At 36.9% G+C, this 24174-nt stretch overlaps 1 protein-coding gene across 1 annotated transcript in view; it reads left to right on the top strand.

The window, feature by feature from the left end:
- Positions 1 to 24174, top strand: part of LOC139137582 (uncharacterized) — a gene marked incomplete at its 3' end in the record, with an annotated part of 51024 nt that continues 26850 nt past the window's right edge. Inside the window, 2 exon segments of the mRNA XM_070705761.1 lie at positions 1 to 378; positions 658 to 998. Of these exon segments, the coding sequence (XP_070561862.1) occupies positions 351 to 378; positions 658 to 998 (369 nt within the window).

Below are 24174 nucleotides of genomic sequence, written 5' to 3'. Positions count from 1 at the left end.
GCCGTTAACATTCAAATGGTCGCATTGACAGGCGCTGGGTGTGTTTCCAGTGAGGGTCCCGACCCCTACTGATATACCGCTACTACCGTAACGACCTCTTCGCCAATTTAATCTCCTTCCCACAAAACGCGCCGCCTACACGGTACGGTCGCCATTCCGACGGAGCTTAGAGAATAACGGGACGACCAAACCCTACGGAAGTCCATAGGAATTGTCGGCTATCACAAATCCTTCGGTATGCGAGTATCTGTCAGTGTACTGAACGCGGTGTGTAGCTAAACGGGCCATTGTTGATCGGTATTACACGTACAACAGAAGTTCCAAGGCATGTCAAGATACAGCGCTTCGCAATGTCTTTAGTAAGAGCCGCGAAACACGGTGAGTATTTTAAACACAACACCATTTCACCATACAACTCATTATTTCATGCATACATCATATTCTTTTGTTTCAATCAAATGAATTTCGTATTCTGGATGTAAATGTATGCATATTTAACATTTTTTAAATCTGTTTGTCTTTACATTAATATGAATATACCGGTACATAAAAATTCAATAACAAATCAATGTATGTAGCCACTACGTTAGACAGTACAGCTTCGCATCGTCAGTAGATATGTTGAAGAAATGATCCGTTCTTTCGTTCCCATTTCAGATTTCGAAAACTTCCTCGCCAAGGCCGACTTCTTCCTCTCCGTCGTTCTCCCCGACGAGAAACTCTCGCCGAACACGGAGGAATGTCGCCAACAAGTCGTGGACGCCATGAATTCATTAAAACACCGAGATTCCTTGAAGATCGCCGGGGAAGAAATCCAAGAAAACCCTGGAAGTGTGGAAGATGGAACGGGTATGGGCATTCCACACCTTGATGATGGAATTTTGACAGAGAATAATAACATGGAGGAATGGATCACTCGGTATAAATACAGGGAGCCAATTTCGGATGGAACCCATTTGTCTACGGGCATCTTCCCGGGAAAAGATCGAGGAGACTTGGTGAGTGTTTATCGGCTTTTTCCTGCTTTTCTGCTTAACTTTTAGAAACGAATATTTGATAAAGTCACTTCACTTTATCACCACAAGGTTTGTTTTGGAGCTGTGACCTTTAGTCATGCAGCTGAAAACAACCTATAAATGAAGATCATTTTATAAATCACCGGCGGCTGATCGTTCTCGTGACAAAAATGAACCGCATTCCAAGTGATGTAACCGTGTGTGGACCCTGAGCAATGCTACATGGTGGCACACTGAGTACTGTCTCATCTATTACGTGTTTTTGTTTTTCTCCTTTGAAGTGAGCAGATTTAAAAGTAAGATTGTGGGCTGTAATTCAAACAGGACAATCCACAACAATCAATTGTCAACACAGAAATAGGACAAGTAGTTTGTCAAATGACCCGAGGGGTGAGGAGGGGAAATGTAATTGTTCGGTGAAAGGGACATTTTCTGGTTTCTAATCAACCGTTGGTTACAATTATGACGTACATTATTAGTTTTAATCCGCGTGACTTTGTAAGTAGGTCGCATAATGTCAGAGGTAAAATTGACAACCTTTACGTGGATATTTTACTAATCCTTACGGACCTTACGGTCACTTGGCCTTCTTTATACCAACTGGTTCCACTAGGTTAATTCAAACACACAAACGGCTCTTGAAAGTTTAATTCACGCACAGCGATTTTTAATGGCTGACCCAAAACCGATTTAATTCACTAACGCGGAGTATATTTCTTGAAAGAAACTATTCTTAAGCATACACTCGATGTTTAAGATGTGAACTGCACTAGTACTTGTTCAATGCGTAAAAGTTAGTTCAGATCTCGAGTACCTTCCTTCGATAAATTCACCATCACACTGCTGAATATCGAATGCCATGATCAGTTTAACGTCTGAAATGCGAAATTGTGCGTAAAGGCACCCGACAACATCGTCAAAACAGGCGCACAATGACATGTGTTTACTCTGGATATGCGATTTTCCACAATGATTGAATGAAATTCCACGCTCTGAAAGTCACCGATTGAGCGACAGACAAAGGTGGACATATAGTCCGTGGGTATTCTCTTATACTGTGCTTTATCTGCTTGTGTATACTTTAACAAACACATTTGTATGGAGACTCAATGCAACATCAATTAGGATTTGGTGGAGACCTTTTTGATGCGCTATGATGAAGACTGTACGGAACACGTATCTTGATGAAAAAATGTGGTTTCTTTGTCGCCGACTGTATGGTGTTTTTTTGCCTATGCTGTGCCTTTGTCACTATTCATTGTGGCGCCAGAGATAGTTAAATGTAATGTGGTGAGTTCTATATCTCAGGGCTACAATCAGCGGTTTGAAGTGACGTAACTGGCATGCTTTTCCTCCGGTATACGAAACTGGACTAATGATGTATGAATACGTTGCACACAGTTCTTAGTCTCAGAATATCTGAATGTCGATATAACGATGAACCGTGTGGTTCATATTTCAGTTGCCGAATCACTTTTTTCAAGATAGTCAATAATAACGGCTCATCCCACAAAAACGCATTGTTCTGTTACAGTAATATAAATTACTGTGTTGGAACTTTGCTGAGTCTTGCTCAGTGCACGTGCTTTGTTTACAATAGTCTACCAAAAATAAATAAATAAAACGCATGTTCTGCACCATACTAAACAAGTCCACGACTTTTTTCAACGATCAGAAATACCGTTGATTCCAGCAATAAAACGACGCAACAAATACCAACGGGTTTTGTTCTATGCATCGAAAACGAGACAATTTGAATTGTTTATGTAAGAATACGTCAAAAGAAAAACGCTTGTTTGTTGTTCTCAAAATAGTTGCGCAAGGTCCCTCTGGTCAGCAGTACACGCCTACCTTTTGTGAAGAAAGTGATCTACGATATCAAAGTTGCTAAAGTACCCCTTTGTGGATTTAGTGAGAGGAGCGATGGGTGCCCTCCAGCGACCTCTCTCTGTCTGTCCCTCTCTGTCTTCTTTCTCTCTCTCTTTGAATGTCAGGCACAGCTTTTGTGAACATACATACACAAAAACATTTGCAGAAGAAGATACATACATGTTGTGTAGACAACTCAAATGGAGAGAGAGAGAGAGAGAGAGAGAGAGAGAGAGAGAGAGAGAGAGAGTGTTTAATGTTTTGGTGTTTTTTACTTCTGTTTTGCTGGTAGTAATATCCTAAATGGTTTTATTGGTTTGTCATAGAGTGTGTTATGGTGGCACATAGTAGCTAATCTTATTGGTATATAATCGGATAAGCGGTCATGACCTCACAAAGCACACCAAAGGGTCACGATTCTCTATATTATAAGGCGGAGTACCGGGTCTATGGTGTATCTCATTTGTTCTCGGACATCAATGAAAAGACATGGCTTTCAGAGTTTTATAGTCAGTTTATGCTAGATTGAATTGACATCGTCCTCGTTCTGTTCCCATGGGGACGAGTTATTCTGGTGGAAGAGTTTGGTTGGCAAAAGTATGCATGATAAACCAACAGGGGCCAAGGGCTTCTTTTCGGCAATGAACTTGCTGACAGTGTCACAGTATAAAGGTGCGGCCGTATTAGATCGTGGAAAAGCGGATCACTGACCCCAAGCAGTTCGATATCGATTTGGACGAAATGGGCAATGACGAATATAAAAGTGAAAATTCCTATCATAGGTGTCTTCATATGTACTGCATTGTAGTTGTCAAATTTTAGATTTTATGAAAGAAAAAAAATTGGCTATTTTGTATAGTTAAACGGTGTTGGTCTTTCCCCTTCGCCCTATTGCACTGATACATGTCACTGTTTGTGGTTTCAGTGGACCCAAGGGGAAAAACTTGTATACAGTTTCAGTTAAAAAGCTCAAGAAAACGTTTTGAAATAGTTAATTTAATTCACAAGGACGAAAATTTAGAGAATTTGTGGTGCTTAAAGGGCCAGTATCTATAACGTTTCACGAGTTTTTCACACAATTTTCCTTTGTATGTCAATTGCAGGTTTTTGTTCTACTCTCTAACAATGTTGGACTCCATCTGTTTAACTCTTATATTCACGCTAATGTGTAGAATACACTGTTACTGTTTACATTTGAATTCTAGTCCGGACCGAAATTTATCTCTCAACAATAACAATGCAGTCTACTTTTTTGAGTTGACAGGCTGTATACTTACTAGTGTAAATAAAAAATAAAAAATAAATAAATAAAATAAATACTTTGCATATCAATAGGGTTTGGAGAGAAGAACAAGAAACTCTACTTGAAATTGCAAATTAAAATGGTGAAAAGGATTCCGAGGTTACAGCTACTGGCTTGTCAAGTCAGAACCAAAAGAAACTTCATCGCGTTTTTATCTGTTCCTTGAATGGTAAGGCTTCGAAGATATTGAACTTCTCAGCAGATGAGAACCAGGGCCGTCGATGAAATATAACATGCAAAACGTTGTTCAGTTAGTTCGGTGTACGAACATCTCCGTATACAAGCCCCGAAGCGAAACATCGTTCTTATCGATGGAAATGCCGTGGTTTAATATGTTGACTCACAGAATATGGACCCAGAACAGATAAAGTCTATCACCGAAATAAAAACTAATGAAAAGCTTTTCCCCCTCATTTCCCGTTAATCCACGATCCCTCGATTGAACAATTCACCCATTATAATATCACGAAAACCAACTGCGTTACGGTTTGTGTGTATGGTCAGTATTGGTCATTTTACCCCAAGATTTTTCAAGGAGACAGGAAAAATGTAGGCCTAATAGCGTCCCGACAAAAACCGCGATACATTGCCAAAAGTATGGCTTCCATGCGTGTCGGCCTCTAAGTGAACCGCGTATATTTTCAACCACAACAAAAAAGTTTTACGCCGGGGACGTTATATTCTAAGGGCCACCTGTGTTTGGGGACATGGGTGAGAGACTTTATTTATGACTATGCTTTGTACGTGGCCTTGGAACAGTAAGGCTATAGACTGACACATTCACTGAATGTGCATGCTTGGATGGAGTACTGTTCACTTTCAGCGGCGCCTTTTTGACATTGAATCGGCCGCTCGCTGTATACGAGAACAAGCGAGATTCACGGCCTTGCAGCGTGATTTGCAAAAAAAGCTTTCCCAGTACGAATGAACCACTCTATTAAAAACAGTTCTTTTATAGGAGGAAGGCGTCATTGCATACTGATACTTGGCATTGAACTCGGACAAAAAGCTGTATAACACGCTGCTCACTTTCAATTATCAGTGTTTATGCTAGACGTCTGTCAAATTCTCCGAATTCAACTTGCCACCTTTTTCATCATTCCATGTTTGATCCACCCCGAACTTCAAGTATTAGGGGCAATGTTCTTTCCTAGGCGGTACATTCTCAAATTTCTTCATTATTTTCTTTCTATGAACAATTGCTATCATCTTTTTGGGGTTTTTTTTCACGTCTTCACTCTCACTTATCTGAAGCAAGTTCAAACACTTCCTCGCAGGGCAATAGTGTTGGCGTTATCCATTAAATGTGACTTCAGGGTTTCAAGTGCAAGTTTATGTGATTTTCAGCAATGCTTGTGTTTGTAAAACTAGGAAGTCTTGACATAGTCTTTTGTCTCTGTCGGTACCAGTGAGAAGTCAGTTTTTATTGTTTAGCATCTTGAAACACACTAGAAGAGTGGATGAGACAACATGTCTTCATCCTGCATACGAACAGAATGGGAAAAGAATAAGAAGACACGTGTTTTTACTTTTACCTGAAACCTGTCTCCCGTTATAAACTTGGAACTGACGTTGTATCCAATAAAGGTCACGAAAATTCAGATAATCGCTTAGAGGATTATACACGATTTATTGACCGTACCATTGCTGGGAAGTGCACCATTCAAAATACTTTTAAATTGATATAGTTTCAGTGCCACGTAAATATCATGGTACACTGTGTCGTACCATTGTCGATCTTTTAATTAAACGAATTCCTCTTACACTAAGTTCAAACTATCAGAGGGAGGAGAGAAATAAAAAAATATTCGAGGTATAAGCCTTTTGTGTTTGTAAATTAGATAAAACCAGTTAGCATATTCGGGGCGTTTCACAAACCAAATACGATTGTGGTACAAAAGTACAGAATCATTATAAAAAGAGTGAATTATCTACTCTCTGAATAAAAACAAGTTTTAGTATAACTGTGTCATTTAATAACCGACAAAACGGATAGACACGGATCTTTTGTCGGCGACAACATATCTTGAGCAACAATACTTAGTACTCAGCACCGAGGCTGTGAAAACAGTTTAGTCCGCTAAAGCATAGCGCCCTCCATCGGCGCGTTATGTTGAGCAGCAGATAGAAAAGGGTTCCCAAGTTTTCCATTAATTCATCGTCGGGAAGTCGTCTGGGATTAAAAATAACAAATTGTTTATGTGCAATAGTGTAAAATTAAAATTAAAAAAAAAACGAAAATGAAATAAATTAGATTCCATCCGCTCCTCATATTCAAGTAACATTTCTGGCCGAGATAGGTGTTATTAAAGAGTGGTTCAGCTGGGCATGGACTACGCATTATAGTGATATTCTTGCCGGTATCAATTTCCGATTTCAAACTATCATGACGATGTGTTCAATAACTGAAAAAAACAACTTTGATTGGTGATTCTTTAGCTCCTGGCCTTGAAAAGATTAGCCGTAAAATTTACTTAATCTCTGAAACGTCGCAATGATTGTCGTTGTAATTGGAACTGAGGCAGTTTTGAAGAAGAAGATGGAAGTTTTTGTGTTTCCTGCTGAGATATTGACGAAACGGATAACAGACCGAGCGGAAAAGATTCTCTTTTTAATTCTGAGAAGTTCAGTTTCTCTCGCCAATCTACTAGGTGGGTTGCCGCAGGGCGAATTTCCACCTTTAATCTGAAAGGTGTGTGGTCTCCTCAGAGCGATTGTAAAGCAATGATTCCTTCAATTGCTATTGTTTTACCACAGTCCCTCCGTGGGTGGAGGTACCGTGGTTCAACATTCCACTTCTTTCGTGCAGCTTTCAGCTGCCATATAGCACAGGCCGGGTGTACCATTTCGGAAATCTTTTGCCTGAGCTTAACCACGGCCATATCCCGCCATAATTCTCACAATTACAATGGTCACATAAGAAAAATGTACAATCATTCAATTTTATGTCAAAGTCTTTCGTGAATATGGACATATGAGAACAAACACGTTTTGGCACTTGTGTGCAAAGTTCCCAATCAAAGAAACCAACGGTATACAATCTGTTAACGCGATCTTTTGAATGAAATAACTCCAGGATCACAAGACACGCAGGAAAAACATGAGCATAAACATTTCACACAGGTATGCGCATGTTTTGATTTCCGCGAGTGTGATGCAACCACATCAAAGGAAACAAGGTAAAAGCGCTCTTGCAGTTTCAACGAAATACTGACGTCACTGGCCCTGTACCACGCATTCATGCGCATCTGTTGTTATACTTTCGCTCTTTGTTGTTTCATCAAAACTTATTTTCATTCCCGGGCTTGTTATGAACTGCAATATTTGTTTACAAAAAGTTTGATGCAAAAAAAAACAACCCAGACCCTTGCTGCCTCTACAAGCACTTTAACCTCATAGCTAAGTTGAAATTGAGCAATTGTTATCGTAGCCTAGACCCTAAAACTTCGCTTTACGGTTCTAGGTTAGTGTTATTTGGAAGGGGTTTGGATAATTTGCCAATTAACTGCGGAAAACATGACAAATCTTTGAACACGGAAAATGAACACCTTTCATATTCAACAGTCCTCCGCCTTGTAATCATTCACTACGGATTTACTATTTATAGGAGAGCACCATTTATATCAAATTCCCTTGTCTGCAGTTTAGAAAGGAGAGAAGTCGGTTTTTGCGCATAAGTCACTCGAGGTCACAATTCTTTTTGGGATGCCGGGAAATACAGATGAGTGGTGTGTACACGTCTCGCGTTACTGCTCGCTCAGAGGATAGCCAATCGACATTGCCTTCCAACTAAGTTTGTGAACAATGCGTAAACTTTTTTCGCTGCCGAACTGCGAGTTACGATACACGTGATGTAATTTTGGAGGAGAGAGCACTTGATTTGTCATCACAGAGACCATATCAGTGAGAAGCTATTACCGAAGAAAGTAGTAGGCCTACCATTCGTAATAAAGTTGAAAATAACCAGAAGAAAGGCGAAGAAATAAGCCATTGTCAATAACATTATTTGTTTAACGTCTAAAGCTCAGAGGATCGACTAAAATGGTTGGTTGAGTTCAATTTGAAACTCGGAACCAAGCGACACGATTATCAGACAAACATCACGCCCGAGGCATTTTCAAGTCCTCCGGCCCACCGCTATTAAACCTGTCGTCAATGCCTGACTAATTTCTATTGTCAACATCAAACCTTTGTATATTGTTGGCAGCGACATAGGCACTATCAGTTTGAGCTCTAGAATAATAGTCTGTACCCGTAAACGTAACTGTAGGAGGGTTAGTCCCAGTGGAACCAGCAGTCAGCTGCCAGCGAGACACTTGCGTTTGACGCTTGTATCTGTAGGCCCTATGTAGGCTAGCTCTGCGTGGAGGGACTATGCCTCAGGTTAAATTGGAACCCATTTTCTAAGCAAAATGTTCCTTCTTTACAACATGAATAAGCATTTCGCAGTTTGTAGGCAGCTTATTAAAAACTTTCCAAGCGCTGATATCAGAAGTGAAGCGTCAGATCCAAAATTGCTGAAGTGCCTTTACATGATGGGTTATTATAAAAAGGTGAAATTTGTCACCAACATCGATATCCATGACCATGACATGATTAAGCGATTTATGATTGTTGTGTATTTTGTTTCTAATTCACAGAAATAAGTGGGAACCGCGTCAAATTTCTATACTAGAAAGTAAATGTCCGATATATAAACATTGTGCAAAGTCGCACTTTCATAGTAATTTGACATTGATTTGCCTTGGTCATCTGTAAAGATAACACTTTTGTGATTCCTCTTTTCAACGTGGTTTCCACACTTCAGCATTTTTTATCTAAATCGGTTGCTCTTATATTTTGAATTGCCTTCTTTGGATTTGATGGTTGCCATCTTCCCTCAAAGAGGAGAAGCCAGAATCGTTTATGAAAGAGTCAACAATTGTATTGACTCCATCTGCTAGACTTGGTTCAAGTCGGTGAATTAAAAAATAAAATAAAATCATTTATAATAATTTCTCTTATGTCTCTCCTATTTCGTACCGACCTATTCGCACTTTGGCAGGTCCCAGGCCAGGTTTTCCCAGTGCAGTGCAGCAATTGAATGCGTTACCGTTGCGTCTGCGCAGTAGTGAGTTAGTTTCTGCCGGTTTTGATAGAGGTGACCCTTGACCCTAGTGCGTTCGATAGACGGCGGCACTCGCACCGCGCTGCGATATCACAGCTAGCTATATGATCAACATTTTCTGTGAAATTCCAAAATCCAATTTCTTGCACGCAATTCATCTATAACCACCGTAGTCTAATCAAATAATTTAATATCAACAATCAAGCATACATAAAATGGAAGAGGGTACATTATAGTCATATTTTTTTTCATTTTTTGCAATGCCAGACAGGGAATTGTAGATTTAGAAAACACCAGGCCAAAAGACGGTCGACTGTGTAATCGTAGGGGTCACCAATCCAGGTCAACGTTCCAAATCGTACAATGTGACACTTTCCTTTTGTCCAATGCAACTTTGTAACCTTATGACATCTAAAATATGGGTTCGAATCCGATTGAAAACTATCCGTATTTTCTATCCTGGGTCGGTAACACTGCTGGTGGACAGAATTGTCCCCGAGGTTATCGTTCGCCCAGTTAAAGCGATGAAATTCGTTTCTTCGCTTCGATAAAGTGTGTATGTGCGATGTATGATAGTGAGCATGCGTGCGTGAGTGCTTCACGAACTCTACAACGTGTTGAAAGGTCTCAGTCAGAAAAATGTAACAACTTAGCCGGCTATTGAACCACTCTTTTTTGGGAGTGGAGATTTAGCCGACTGGTTCTGTCTCGGGCCTCTCAGCTAGGCGACTGATGCCGTATGTTGTGGGTTCGAATCCGATTGAAAACTATCCGTATATCTCTAAATCAGACGGCGATCGCGAAGAGCAGCAATATATCATACGCTTGGCCAGAAACTTTGAAAAATCATTGCCCCCCCCCCCCGACTCTCTCTCTCTCACTCTCAAACACACACACATGCAATTCAAAAACAATATACAATTTTCAAATACTGGGATCTACCTATGCATTTCAGAATTATTATTAATAATTGATAGTAATTCATCATTGTCGTGATTTTGTATGATTCTCAAAAAAGGATCAAAAACATGCATTTTATCTAGAAAATTGCTAAGTAAATACATGTGATAGCAACACTCTGTATCTTAATTGCCTACTGTAAAAATTATAATACAAATATTTTTGTCATGATACAGTCTCTGAAGTACGATGGTTTGTCTCTGCTATAGGTCCATATATCTTTCTTTCACGAATTGGACTTTGTGGTGTGTACTGATGCTTTGTTGTTTAGTTTGTGCTGTGTTGTGTTCTGTCTATTTTTATAAATAGCTGATAGTGTTATTGGATTATAGATGGGTATGATAGTTATTATCTTGTATGATGCATTGCAATATAATATAATATAATATAATATAATATAATATAATATAATATAATATAATATAATATAATATGATTATAAAAGGGACGATATAATTGCATCAGAAGTATTAATTGACTAGGCTCCAAAATAATATAGTCTTGTCAGTCTTAGACATTATTACAATTATTTTTTATTTCATCCTATTATATTTTCATGTGAATATGTTTATTTATAAACCTGCAGAAGATCGTAACAAACATCTAATCATATATGAATACAGACTAGCAAAGCAAATGTTTAGTTCACATTAAATAAAACAGAAATTTTAAATCGCAAAACTTTCACAAGAAGTTTGTTTTATTTTGTAAACAGACAATAACTGCATAAATGTTCTGTAATCACTGGAAGACACACACACACACACACACAAACAAAAAACTGTTTGGAGATTGTTGGTTGTTGTAAAAGAGTTAATATTTAAGAAGGATATCAAACGGAAAGTTTCATAGGGCTATCTAATACAGTCTTGTGGCAAGTGCAGCAAAGTAATAACCACATGTAAACTGCAAATGCTCATGTGTTACATTATATATTGCAGTTATGTGTAAATTTGAACCTTTGCCACATGTTTGCAACTTCATTGAAAATGTTAAGATCAACATAATGAACAATATTCACCACATATTAATTCTAAAGGTCATTAAGTATTCAAATATATAATCAGCTGAAATAAAAATAATTAATTTCTTTGACTGCTGTCATTGTATACCCACTTTATATAGCAAGTATAATTCCCTTTGGTAAAGTCCTTCAAGCTTTATATGCTAAACTGTGAAAGCTCATTAGATATGCAAATTATAAATAAGCTGACATGAACATGCGAAATGCCTTTCAATATTGTTATAACCTGGTATAATCATCAATGTAAATAGCATGTTTTGCCAACTTTGATCAAGTAAATCAAAGTATATATCCCGAATTAGGAAAGTTCATTAATATGCAAATTAGGAGTTGACTGAAATGTTCTCATAAAATATGCAAATTAGGACTTTGCTTAAGCAAAAATGTTAAATGACTTTTAATAATGTTGAATCACGGTATCTTAAATGCACATAGCAAGTTTCATCAACTTTGGTCAAGTCAATACAGATAAATAACCCTAATTAGGAAAGTTCATTCAATATGCAAATAAGAAATTGGCTAAAGTAGAAATGCTTAATGACTTTCAATAATGTTGTATCATAGTATCTTTAATGTACATAGCAAGTTTCGTCAAATTTTGTTGAGTCAATAAAGATAAATATCCCTAATAAGGAAAGTTCATTAAATATGAAAATTAGGAATTGGCTGAAGTAAAAAAGCTTAATGACTTGCAATAATGGTGTTTTATAGTATCTCCAATGTAGCAAGTTTCATCATCTTTGGTCAAGTCAGTTCAGATATATATCTTATTGGGAAAATTTATTAAATATGCAATTCAGGAATTGGCTGAAGTAAAACTGCTTAATGACTTTCAACAATGTTATATTATAGTATCTTTAATGTACATAGCAAGTTTCATCAATTTTGGTCAAGTCAATTCAAATATATATCCTTAATTTCAAAAGTTCATTAAATTTACAAATTAGGAGTTGAATGAAGTAAAAATGCCTAATGACTTTCAATAATGTTAAATCGTAGAGTCTTCAATATACATACCAAGTTTCGTCAATTTTGATCTAGTCAATTCAGATATATATCCCTAATTATGAAAGTTCATTTAATATGCAAATTAGCCATTATCTTTCGTGACATCCCTTAATCTTTCATAGCTGATATATCTTGGTGTGATCAACATTTGTAGCAAATATCATCAAATTGTGTGCAGTCATTCTCAATGTATATCCAGTATTTTTTAAATCATTATGCAAATGAGCAAAAAGTAAGCAAGCCACACCTACCAAAAACTAATCAGTTCTTGCCATTTGCAAATTGAATCTATGTACCAGATTTGATTCTGATCTGATGAACCGTTTTTGAGGTATCAATCACACAGATAGATATACACAGAGACACACAGACAGATACACAGACAGACAGACATCACTGCGACATAAGCTCACGTGTGTGCACACGTGAGCTAAAAGCACAATACTAGTATTCAGTTTGTCAACATATATATTTGTATATAATTTTTACAGTAGGCAAGATACAGAGTGTTGCTATCACATATTTACTGAGCAATTTTCTAGATAAAATGCAGGTTTTTGATCCTTTTTTGTGAATAATACAAAATCATGACAATGATGAATTACTATCAATTGTTAATAATAATTCTGAAATGCATAGTACATCCCAGTATTTGAAAATTGTATATTGTTTTTGAAATGCATGTGTGTGTGTTTGAGTGAGAGAGACAGAGAGGGGGGGGGGGGCCGGGGGGCAATGATTTTTCAAAGTTTCTGGCCAAGCTTATGTATTGTTGCTCTTCGTGTTATCGATCACCGTCTGATTTAGAGATATTTTAGGTGTCATAAAGGTTACAAAATAATTGCAATCATACCAATCCATAGTCCAATATAACTAGGTCAGAATTCGTAAGACAATAGTTGTAAACATAGACACAAAACAGCACAGAACAGACAGTAAATAGATGGTACACAAACAAAGTCAAATTCATGAAAGAAAGATATATTGACCTCTGGCCAAATGACAACAAAAAGTGATGTCAGGTGTTTCGAAAATAGTAAGCGCATCCTGCCCCACATGTGGCACCCGCCATATATCAATCTGTAAGTCAGATATATGGGGGCCCGTTCTGGTCAAAATTATGTTTTATTAATTTAAGTATGTTAGAATTAATTTTATGTAGACTGGAATTAATTTACTAGAACCTCGAATTAATTGTATGTTTCTATTAATAAATTTTTATATGCTTTAATTAATTTTGTGTAGTCATAAAAGTGTGAACGTTCGCGTCTGACGTAAACACAAAATTGGTCGTGCTTCGTTCTATAGGCAATCACATTCACGACCCCTGAGACAGGAGACAATACAAAAGTTTTTGTGATCAGTTTATTGATTTCCATTTTCACAGATCAAGGTTTGAGCGCCTGAATAATACCACGCCGGTGGGGAGCCGCCTTATTGATTTAAGAAAGCATGCGCAAAGGACTGCTGGATCGGCCAAAAATAATTCGAGCAAACATATAATTAATTCGCCCAAACACATATAATTAATTCAAGCAAATACATATAATTAATTCGCTCAAACACATGATTAATTTGAGCGAACACACATAATTACTTCGACCGAACACAAAATTAATTCAAGAACTTGTAGAAATTAATTCTAGCCAACATTAAATTAATTGCAGCACGTGAAAACATTTTGAACCCAAAATTAATTGAAGGAATTAATATATTAAATCTAGACTACATAAAATTAATTCTGGCATATAAAAAACATGTAAATAATTTGAAATGTTAGCAAAATTAATTCTAGACTACATAAAATTAATTACAGCAAAGATAAGCAGAAACAATTAATTGGAACACATAAAATTAATTCGGCATGACTACACAAAATTAATTAAAGCATATAAAAATTAATTAAAAGAAACATATAATTAATTCGAGGTGCTAGTAAATTAATGCCAGTGTACATAAAATTAATTCTAATATACTAAAATTAATAAAACATAATTTTGACCAGAACGGGCCCCCATATTAGATAGGTACTGGTCACTAACCAAGGCCCAATGTCACCGATGCCATCAGCGATCATTTGTCGAAGAGAGATATTGTATTTATCTACCAGCTTGCGATACCTGCCAAAAAAGCGTTTGAATGTAGAGACAAAATTTCAGGAGTTGGTGGAGTTGGTTACAAAGTTGCATTGGACAAAAGGAAAGTGTTACATTGTTCGATTTGGAACGTTGACCTGGATTGGTGACCCCTACGATTACACAGTCGACCGTCTTTTGGCCTGGTGTTTTCTAAATCTACAATTCCCTGTCTGGCATTGCAAAAAATGAAAAAAAATATTACTAATAAAGTACCCTCTTCCACTTTATGTATGCTTGATTGTTGATATTAAATTTGATTAGACTACGGGGGTTACAGTTGGATTGTGTGCAAGAAATTGGATTTGGAATTTCACAGAAAATGTTGATCATTATACATGGTAGCTGTGATATCGCAACGGTGTTTATAGTGCCGTCTATCGACCGCGCTCGGGTCAAGGGTCACCTCTAGTAGTGTGGCGGTGATATCACAGCAAGCATGGCAGAGACAAAAAGACCAATGTGACTGATGCATATATATATATATATATATATATATATATATATATATATATATATATATATAAATATATATATATATATATATATATATATATATATTGAAGTATACAGATGTCCTCGAGGGAAAGTACAGTGCTCAATGCAAAAAGCAGAGCGTTATAAATAAACAGATTACTTCAAGTACAAAGTAATGAAATCTATTACTTAAGTTTCATGCATCTTGCAATCCTCACTCTAGTCTGAGGATTGCAAGATGCATGAAACTTAAGTAATAGATTTCATTACTTTGTACTTGAAGTAATCTGTTTATTTATTTATATATATATATATATATATATATATATATATATATATATATATATATATATATATATATATATATATATATATATATATACTGTACTTGTACACAAGATCAGGGTAGAGAGCAACACATAGAAGACTAGGAGACTTAACAGTTACCATGGATTTTTGAATTCTGACATACGAAAATAATCAAATATTAGACAAAAAGATGGGTCACCATGCTTAATCTTATACAGATCTACGGTGAAAATTCATAGTTTTTCTCAAATCAATGTATGGGGCTGTCAAACTGTCCATTCAGCATGATAAGGACACCGGCATTGCGGTTTGTCTTTCATCCACCCGCGACATGTTTTTGTATAACGATAGCACCACTTTGCACTTAGACATCGAGTAAACTCTACAAATCTAGTCATAATTGTATATCATTTATGTCATTCGCGACTTGCCATACGTATATCGTCAAGATGCAATGAAGGCGTGAAAATCGAAATTTAATATTTCAAAAAAAAGCATCTGTTTATGTTTTTCTTCTCGCCGAGGAAGTAAGTTTGGACCGTAATCTAATGTTTTCATATGGCTGGGCATCCCCAAATAGAGATTTTGACTCCGAAATCTACATTTGAAAAGAAAAGGTTATGACTTTCATAACAAAGGGCGAGAAATTAGTTGATTGACGCGCAGATCCAGTGGCGTTATTGGCTGGAGTACGTTCTGAATATTAATTTATGTAGATTTGTATGCAAATGACAGCTCCTAATATGGTTGATCGATGAGACTGATCAGATCATTGAAATACTCCGATACACGGATGTCTCCGTAACGACGGCGTAAATATATCAATTTGAGGAAAATATTTTATTTTTCTAAATACAGTATGAAATTCGAGAGAAAAAGGAAGACGCGGAATGCCTACGAAAATGCCCTGTGCTCATGCTCTTTAGCCAATCAAAGTAACGTTCGAAAACGAGGCAGGGCATACCCTGGTGTGCAGTGACTGAAGTGTTTCCGAACTTGTGTCGTCTGCCAAATTGCAAGGTTACTTGCAGGGTTTACGTGTAAGTATTCTTCAGAGATTTTCGGAGAATAGCAACTCAATTGTTACCTGTATGATTCAAATATCTGTGTAACTGTGCTAAATCGAAGCTCATATTAGAAATCGTGAGGCGTCACGGAACTTTCGCTGACCAAGGGCCGCCGTTCTACTTTTTCAACGTGCATTAAATCACGGTCCCTACTGTCAACCGCGATTCCCTGCTACTCGATAGTTTCACAAGCTGTGTTGGAATTAGTGGGTGGGACATTGGCTGGCCAATTTGGGCTTAACTCTTGTGTGCAAGTACAGTTGTAAAATAATTAATCCAGATGTTGAGACTTTGAATTATTATACAGTTTCGTCCTCCAAATTATCAATAATCAGTCAATCTACAATGTTGTAATCGATTGTCTGATCATAGATCTCGCTACTGTCTGTGTACAAACATACGGAATGTGTAAAGGCAGATGTCGGCTTTCCTCTTCTAAAAGTGGCCAGTATAATCGAGTCCTTGGGACGCGTATGTTCGATGCTGCACAAGCCACGAGTATGCGCTCACCGCGGGCCTTTCCAATGGATCTTGCGCGTTTTACGGCAAAACCGAGACCTGAAGAACGATCAATTTTGCCGTCATGGAGATCGCTTTCTGAAAAGTAGTGACAGAACAGTAGAGTGATGCCAGTAGCGCCACATTACAATGTAAGGTTACATGTAACAAGCTTACGACCTCGATACCGAGCTACACTGCCACGCTGTAAATTTACGACAAGTTATGCATAGATGTTTAGTGCACTGTCAAGCATCGCTGCCCTTTTGGGTTTCTGTAAGGACACCTATTCCATTATTTACGAGTTAACGCTTCATCTCCCAGGATGTTAAGACAGGTCTTCTGAATGTTGTTTACACAAACCGAACTCCATGTACGAACTAAAAAAAAACCAAAAAAAACCAAAAAAACCCGTCAACTTTAATTAAAGGTAAAAGAGTTGTTGGCCATTACACATTACAGAGATTTTTAATCAGATACAGATTTTGAGAATTATGAAAAATGAGCGAGATTTGTTTGAATGATGGAAATGGTAGTGGGCAGTTTTGAGTCAGAGATTCAGAAAGAGCCGAGACACTTCAGTCAGTGCGTCAGAAGTGCCCAGCTGATTTCATAACTCACACATCCAGGTTAGGTCAACATAAATAGTTTGAGTTGAGTTGCAAGTTAGAACTGTAAGTGGTCCAGTCATTGAACTTGTACTACTTGAGCTGTGTCAGTAGTCACTGAATTCAATAAAAAATCTTAGTCAAGGTCACAAAAATCTTTCACAACCACAATGTTTTCAGTTTATATTTCTTCAAAGCACAAAACTGGAAGTCTCATATGAAAGTGTACCCTCAATCTTGTCTGGACTACTTAATTTATTTCCATAATGACATTTGTGCTACTCTGAAATAAATAGAGGAGTGGTACGAAAGAGAGTTTTATGTTGGATGATGTGATTACTTTTTTCTAGACAAGCATTACTTTTAATTAGGATAGACACTACAATTGATATAAAACTGTAACATTAACAACAATAAATCATTTTTGTGTTATGTGTGTTAACATTGTGATCATGGTGTCATAGGTTCAAATATCATTTCTGTGACCTGATCGATATTTACATGTAATGTCTGGGGGAGTACAACAATGTCAACATTGTACCGCAGGGGACTTTCCTACTCATATGTCTATATATGTCATTTCATTCCTCACCTTAAAATAGGGAATTTCTTACAATCATCATTTGAAAACGTTTTGGCATGTTACCAGATGTGTCGTAAACCACCCACACATCCTTTTCTCAAAATGGACTTGTCCTGCTGGACAACTAAAGAATTTCAGAAAGCTCTGGATTGTTATGCAAATAAGTGTACCATATTTAGAATAGAGGGTATTTTCTACCTTTGAGCCACACTTCAGGTTCTTCGTAGAACTCTGATCAGTAAACTGGGTGGACTTTAAATTTGGAAACTGCTCACCAGTGAAAAAATCTACTTCCTGTCGCTGCTTAAACTTTAAAGAGAAAGTAGTCGTAGTCATATGGTTATTACCACAGGAATTTCTTCATTCAAACTTTCAAATGGGCCGTTCATGCTCGGGAGTATAGGGTCATTTGCAGAACAGCGATCAACCAAACAATAGTTGCAGGTAAGGTTGCTGCTCTATGGTACTCCTTCACACAAGAATGGCTGAGTGAGTCTTATATACGCATTGTGACAAAAGGGACAGCAAAGCAGTTTTCTTCTGATTCTAAGTTACTTTATTTTACTCCATTGCCGGAAGGCGTTTATTTTATCAGAGTCATACAGAGTAGAAGTAAGAAAAAGCACTAGTCTGAATTCAAAAGAAATCTGTGTATCGTTCCGTGCAGTTAAAAGCTTCAAGCTCTTGAGGCAAAGTGATTTCTACTCAAAATATCAGTCACAGGGTAAATTGAAGATAACATTTCTCAAGTATGTATTCTTACATCTCTCAGCAGAATGACTAGTCTGGCCAGTTTTCAAAGTGCTGGCATTCATTGGCATTTACGGTTGTGAAACCCAATTGCGTGCCATATTTAACACTTTGTCTTACTATATCATTCATGCCCTCCAATACTGCCTTTTAAAGAAGATAAACCATTTTCATCCTTTCATTTTAAATAAGTGCATTGCTCAGAATGTAGATCACATTAGAAAATATTGCAATTGCTTTCTGAGACCAAAGCTTTGTAAAGATCAAGTCAATTGTTTGTTGTGATCGTACGATATATCCCACAAACTCTTAAGGTAAGTTTACTATCAGGTTATCAGTAGAAATCTTTCACTTTGATTCTTCCAATGATAGTTCCAGTTACGTTTTGAAGACAAAAATTTAGGAACTAATGACATTGGAAAGGATAGAAAGGGCTGGGGTATTTGAGCTACATTCTTGAGAAATGAATTCCGTAGCTAATGTAGATGTATAGGCTTTCAAAATATTGTATATCTTCATAATGGTCATTCCAAATTGAAAAATTCCTGGACTGAATTTTTCTTCTCAAGTGGCGTGAAGTTGACAGGATAGCGTAGTTGAACTACATGTTTCCTAATCATATAAAAGTTGAGTAAATGCTTGATATGTGTCTCAACAGTTTGAATTAGGGCATTGTACTCTTTGTACGAAGTCGTAGATCTCATGGATAGTAACAATGGTAGTTTCAGCTATTCAGATTAAGTTACAGGGTGTCCTTTCACAGCACACTTCACATACTTTGGTATTCTCATACAAAGCTGATGTGCCTGTAAACATTTATGCAGTGCGTGTGTAACAAATGTGTCAGACTGACATCAATGCATTTTGAAATGAGAGAACAAATATTCTAAAGCTTTCTATTGAGGTGAGGTGGAAGATACATGTTTTTGTATGAACATATATACTAATTGTAGTTTAAATCTCTTGAAATTTAGTTTGATTTCTGTGAGTATTTTATGATGTTGCAAACAAATCTGTTTCATGATAAGACTTAGTACCAGCGTCCTTTAAACAAACCTATTATCTTAGCAGTGTGATATCTTATATACCCCAACAGGTGTTGAATTAGTTCTATCTGGGCGTGAAACGAATCTCACTCTGTGATTTACCATAGATCATGCAGGCCTAAACACAGGAAAGGGCCTCCTGCTTTGATGGGGACTAGCAATATCAACCTATGTTGTCATGCTTGCCCCCAAAAAATTAAGTATCAAAAATCAACAGTTAATGCACAACAAATTATTTTTTGTCTAGATCACACACAAATGCATTGTACAGTTCTGAAGTGTGATACTTCTTGTTGTAATTGCTGCATCATTGTGTGTGATGTGTTAGAATTAATGCTGCCATGACACTAGTGTTTTTATGCCCATCATTGGATCTTGTGAGTTCAAAAGAACAAACAAGGAGGTAACCCACTAAATTTAGAAAACGTATTGTTTTTGTTAGAAACTTTGGGTAAGAAACTGTTCATCTGCAATTTGTTTGTCCAACTTACTTGTGCTATTTACTCTACATACGTAATTACTTTTGCTTCAGTAGAGAGTGCAGTCATTGGCTAGATATTTAGGTCAGCATGGTATACCATCGCATAATTACTGCCTCTGGTTTCTGCTACTACAATTTAACAAAATAGCATCTACATATAGCAAAAAACATTACTTGATGGAAATTCTTTTTGTCAGAGCCATAATATAGATACTTTTATAAAAAGTTTGTTCGAATAGATCTTTGCGTACACATAATATTACATAAATCTAACCTTAATTTTAAAATTGTCAATTGCGTTTACTGTAAGTAAGTTAGTCTTGCCTCCTCAGTTTGTAAAATGTTTAGTCTGAAATCTGCCTTTGATTTATATGCAGTTATGCTCGGTGGTCAACCTTGTGAAAGCAGCAGAATGTCAAATGCCTTTTTTCAGTAGACCCAGTAGACTGCTAGACTTTGGGTGCAGCTCTGTTGTTTTGAATATAGGTTAATGGATTACTTTACAGAGAAGTGAAGTGGAAAGGTGATGTTTCATTTGAGAAACACAAAAAAGTTGGATTTCAATGTCAAAAGGCCGTAGTTGTCAGAACTTTGCGCAAAGGTACATTGTATAAGTCTCATTGGATCACAATGCATGGTACAAATGTACATCGGAGATGATTAAAAGTTTTAAGCAGACATTGCTGTCATGTTTTACATGGTAACACTTAAACTTTGTGTATTTTGATGAACTTCAACCAAATTTCTCTGAAGAAACAATCCACAAACAAAATCTTTAGACATGGGCTGAGGCTTTTAATGTGCTTGTTATAAAATGAATATTATTATATCTTACTAAGTGAATTCAGTGGTTTAAAAACTACAGGACTTATGCGATTGTAGCTTTGTTACTAGATCTACATAGCCTGCTACAACAAACAGATTATTTTCGATCCCTGTTTGAGAGAATGATTTAGATTCCACAGCAGAAAAGCTGATATCAGTCACTATATTTGAATTCATAGTTGAAAACAAATACTACTGGCATCCCAGCCGTGGAAAATTGATAGTTGTGTGGTAAGGAGTTACTCTTGTAACGTGATAGGAACTGTAGAAACACTGGTGTCATGACTCAGAAGATAAGATAGTATATATAATATGAAAATAAACTGAAATCACAGTGAGTGGTTGTAGACTGACTGATGAGCTCAGCATGTACATTTGCCACCCCTGAAAGGTCATTTAGTATTCAAGTAGTGCTTGTAGAAATTCAGATTGATTAGGGTATTGATCAATTAATTATTTCTTCACTGTTGTGGCAATTCACAATTCAGCTGTATCTCAGAGGCTGCAGATTCTGATATTTCCCACCCATCACCAAAGGAGGAATCAGTGGAGACAGTTAATAGTGACTGTCCCAATAAAATTTGACCCACTAAATTTATAGGGGGCTCTTCCTGTCATATCTAGACATATGTGGCTAGGGTGAAATGACTGTAAAATGAGTGTGAAAGACTGGTATATTTACTACATCGTCGTTGAGAATAAAATTGCATCATACTCAAAGCCCAGCAAGTTGACCCCTCACACAGGGTAACTAATTGGAATAAACATGGAATATTAAGATGTTTAAATTAGATTTCAACAAAATTTGTTTTACGATATGAGTATAACATTTGCAAGCAATCAGCAGAACAGAATTTTGAGAGATAATAGAATTGTAAAACATGGATTAGTTAATAGATGGAAACAAGTTGATATGCACAGCAGAGTATAGTAGCCAATGTTATGTAGCTTACCAGAACTATACTTAAATTACAAGCAATAATTAATTATTTTCTCTGTTGTATGCAAACCAGTGTAAAATAATTTATCCAGTTGGCCTAACATATACGAGCTGTTAACAAGGAAAACAGGCAGGCAGAGCTAGGAATAAATGTATGGCAGTAATGTTACAGTTCTCAGAAGATTTATGATCTGGAAACAAGTAATAAAACAGTCTGAAGAGTTTAGCAGGTGTAAATTTAATTGTTACTTGGCAGAGGATTACAGTGAATAGCTATCTTGTATCAAAGCAAAAATTTGCGTAGATGCAAATATATTCGCTAGGTTGGTGCAGTGTCAGACAAAACATATACTGATATTACATGTAGTGTACACCTGCAGATCACTGGGACAATCATCATTTATGCATAAGCAATAGTTTTCCTAGGGGCCTCCATAGCATTTTGAATAAACTAAACCCCCTAAGATTATGTTGATTTGTAAAATTGTTCTGTATAACCAGCAAGTGGTCTGTTCAGTCTTGCCGATATTAATACTGTTAGTAAATATTGCATGCTTATGAATATCATAAGTACTTTGCATCTTATAAGATTTAAAAATAGAAAAACTTGACTTGAAAATTCAGATCAGAGAGGAATAAGATCTCGGTGATGAATAAAAGTTTCTCGCCGTAATTTGTACACTGTAAAAATTCATCAGATATCTCAAACAATATAGTATTGTTTTCTGTTGCTCGAAAAATGGAGACAATATATGCAAGTGGTACACATGCTCTTTCTATACTATATGCTTGAGTGAAAAACTTTGAAAAAATTGATAGTTATATAAGTACTAGCCAATTCCCAAACATATATATAGCTATATAATCTTGAACTGTAAAATTGAATTATTGTAGTGTGAAAAATTTACATTATTTTATTCTTTTGATCAGGTCAATGAAGGACAACAAAATTAGTTTGTTGAATTTCAATTTAATTATTGACTTCTATCAGAATTGTCAAATGTGAAACCGGAAGTCCCTATTAAGATAACTTTTTTGTGTAAGTTGGTTGTCATCTTTGTTTGTATAGAAGTTTTTCCTAGTAGCCAAGACTGTGATGTTTGTTTTCAGCAGATTCTTTTGTCTGGTATGTCCTTCCGTTCCACAGAATACAAATCATTTCATTGTAGGCTACCGGTCATTTCCTGATGGCTGTGAACTCAGATGAACCGAGTTCATATTTCAAATCTGACATTTCATAGCAGTCTGTCTTGTTAGCAGGTCACCACATCAAAGTCTATGTCAATAGAGTGGAGTGGGTGTAATGATGAAATTCCAACACAAATAGTTAGATCCGACATGAAAACTATTTTAGTCCTTGCTCAGTTGCTATCACTAGCAGATATCATAAGAGTGCACTAGATAAGATACTGATAGGCTGCAGACTTTTACCATTATGTAAGACTTTAGAGAGGAAGGTAATGTTTTCTTCTGGGCATATTGTCATGGAAACAAGGCTCCTGGCTTTTATCAAACCTGTTTCATATTTAAGTGCTTATTAAGTTTGTAGTGCCAGTAGTAGGTTAAACCTGGAATTCAAATGGACCTCAGTACAGGCAAGTTATCTCATTGTGCAAATACGCACAGAAATATGTGTATTACCATAGGCGCTTGTACATGTGTGGGTAGTTTGTACCTACCAGTGTGTCAAATAATATTTTGTACATACCGTGTTTGTAGAGCAGTATGTTCTTTTTATATTTCAAATATAATTGCTACTTAACGCAAAGAAACGACACGGAGTCAAGTGTTTGGCCGAAATCCGGGGTTATGTATGTACCGTCACGGCGGGGGCGTCAAGGCGTCATGGCGGCCTGGACGGCGGTACCAGACTCCTGGCACCGTGCGTCAGGCAACGTGCTACCGGGCGCCCACTACAGGCCCATGACAGTACCCCCCTGGAACTTATTGTGAAAAAGCCATCAAATTAGTGGAATACAATATTCTTTTATTGTGAGCTGCTACCCTGCAGCGAGGCACTTTTTTTTTTTTTTTTTTTTTTTTTTTTTTTTTGCGGAGGGTGGGTGGGAATTTTGCGATGTGAACTTGAGCGTGGCAGAGATTGAAATGGACGAAAATTAGCTTTGAACACACTGATGTGCGCATGGATAATGACGTGGAAAGGGTGA

The sequence above is a fragment of the Ptychodera flava genome, chromosome 7, assembly GCF_041260155.1.
Source record: "Ptychodera flava strain L36383 chromosome 7, AS_Pfla_20210202, whole genome shotgun sequence".
Taxonomy (NCBI): Eukaryota; Metazoa; Hemichordata; class Enteropneusta; family Ptychoderidae; genus Ptychodera; species Ptychodera flava.
Note: the sequence above shows the minus strand (reverse complement) of the source record. Positions and strands in the feature narration are given on the sequence as shown.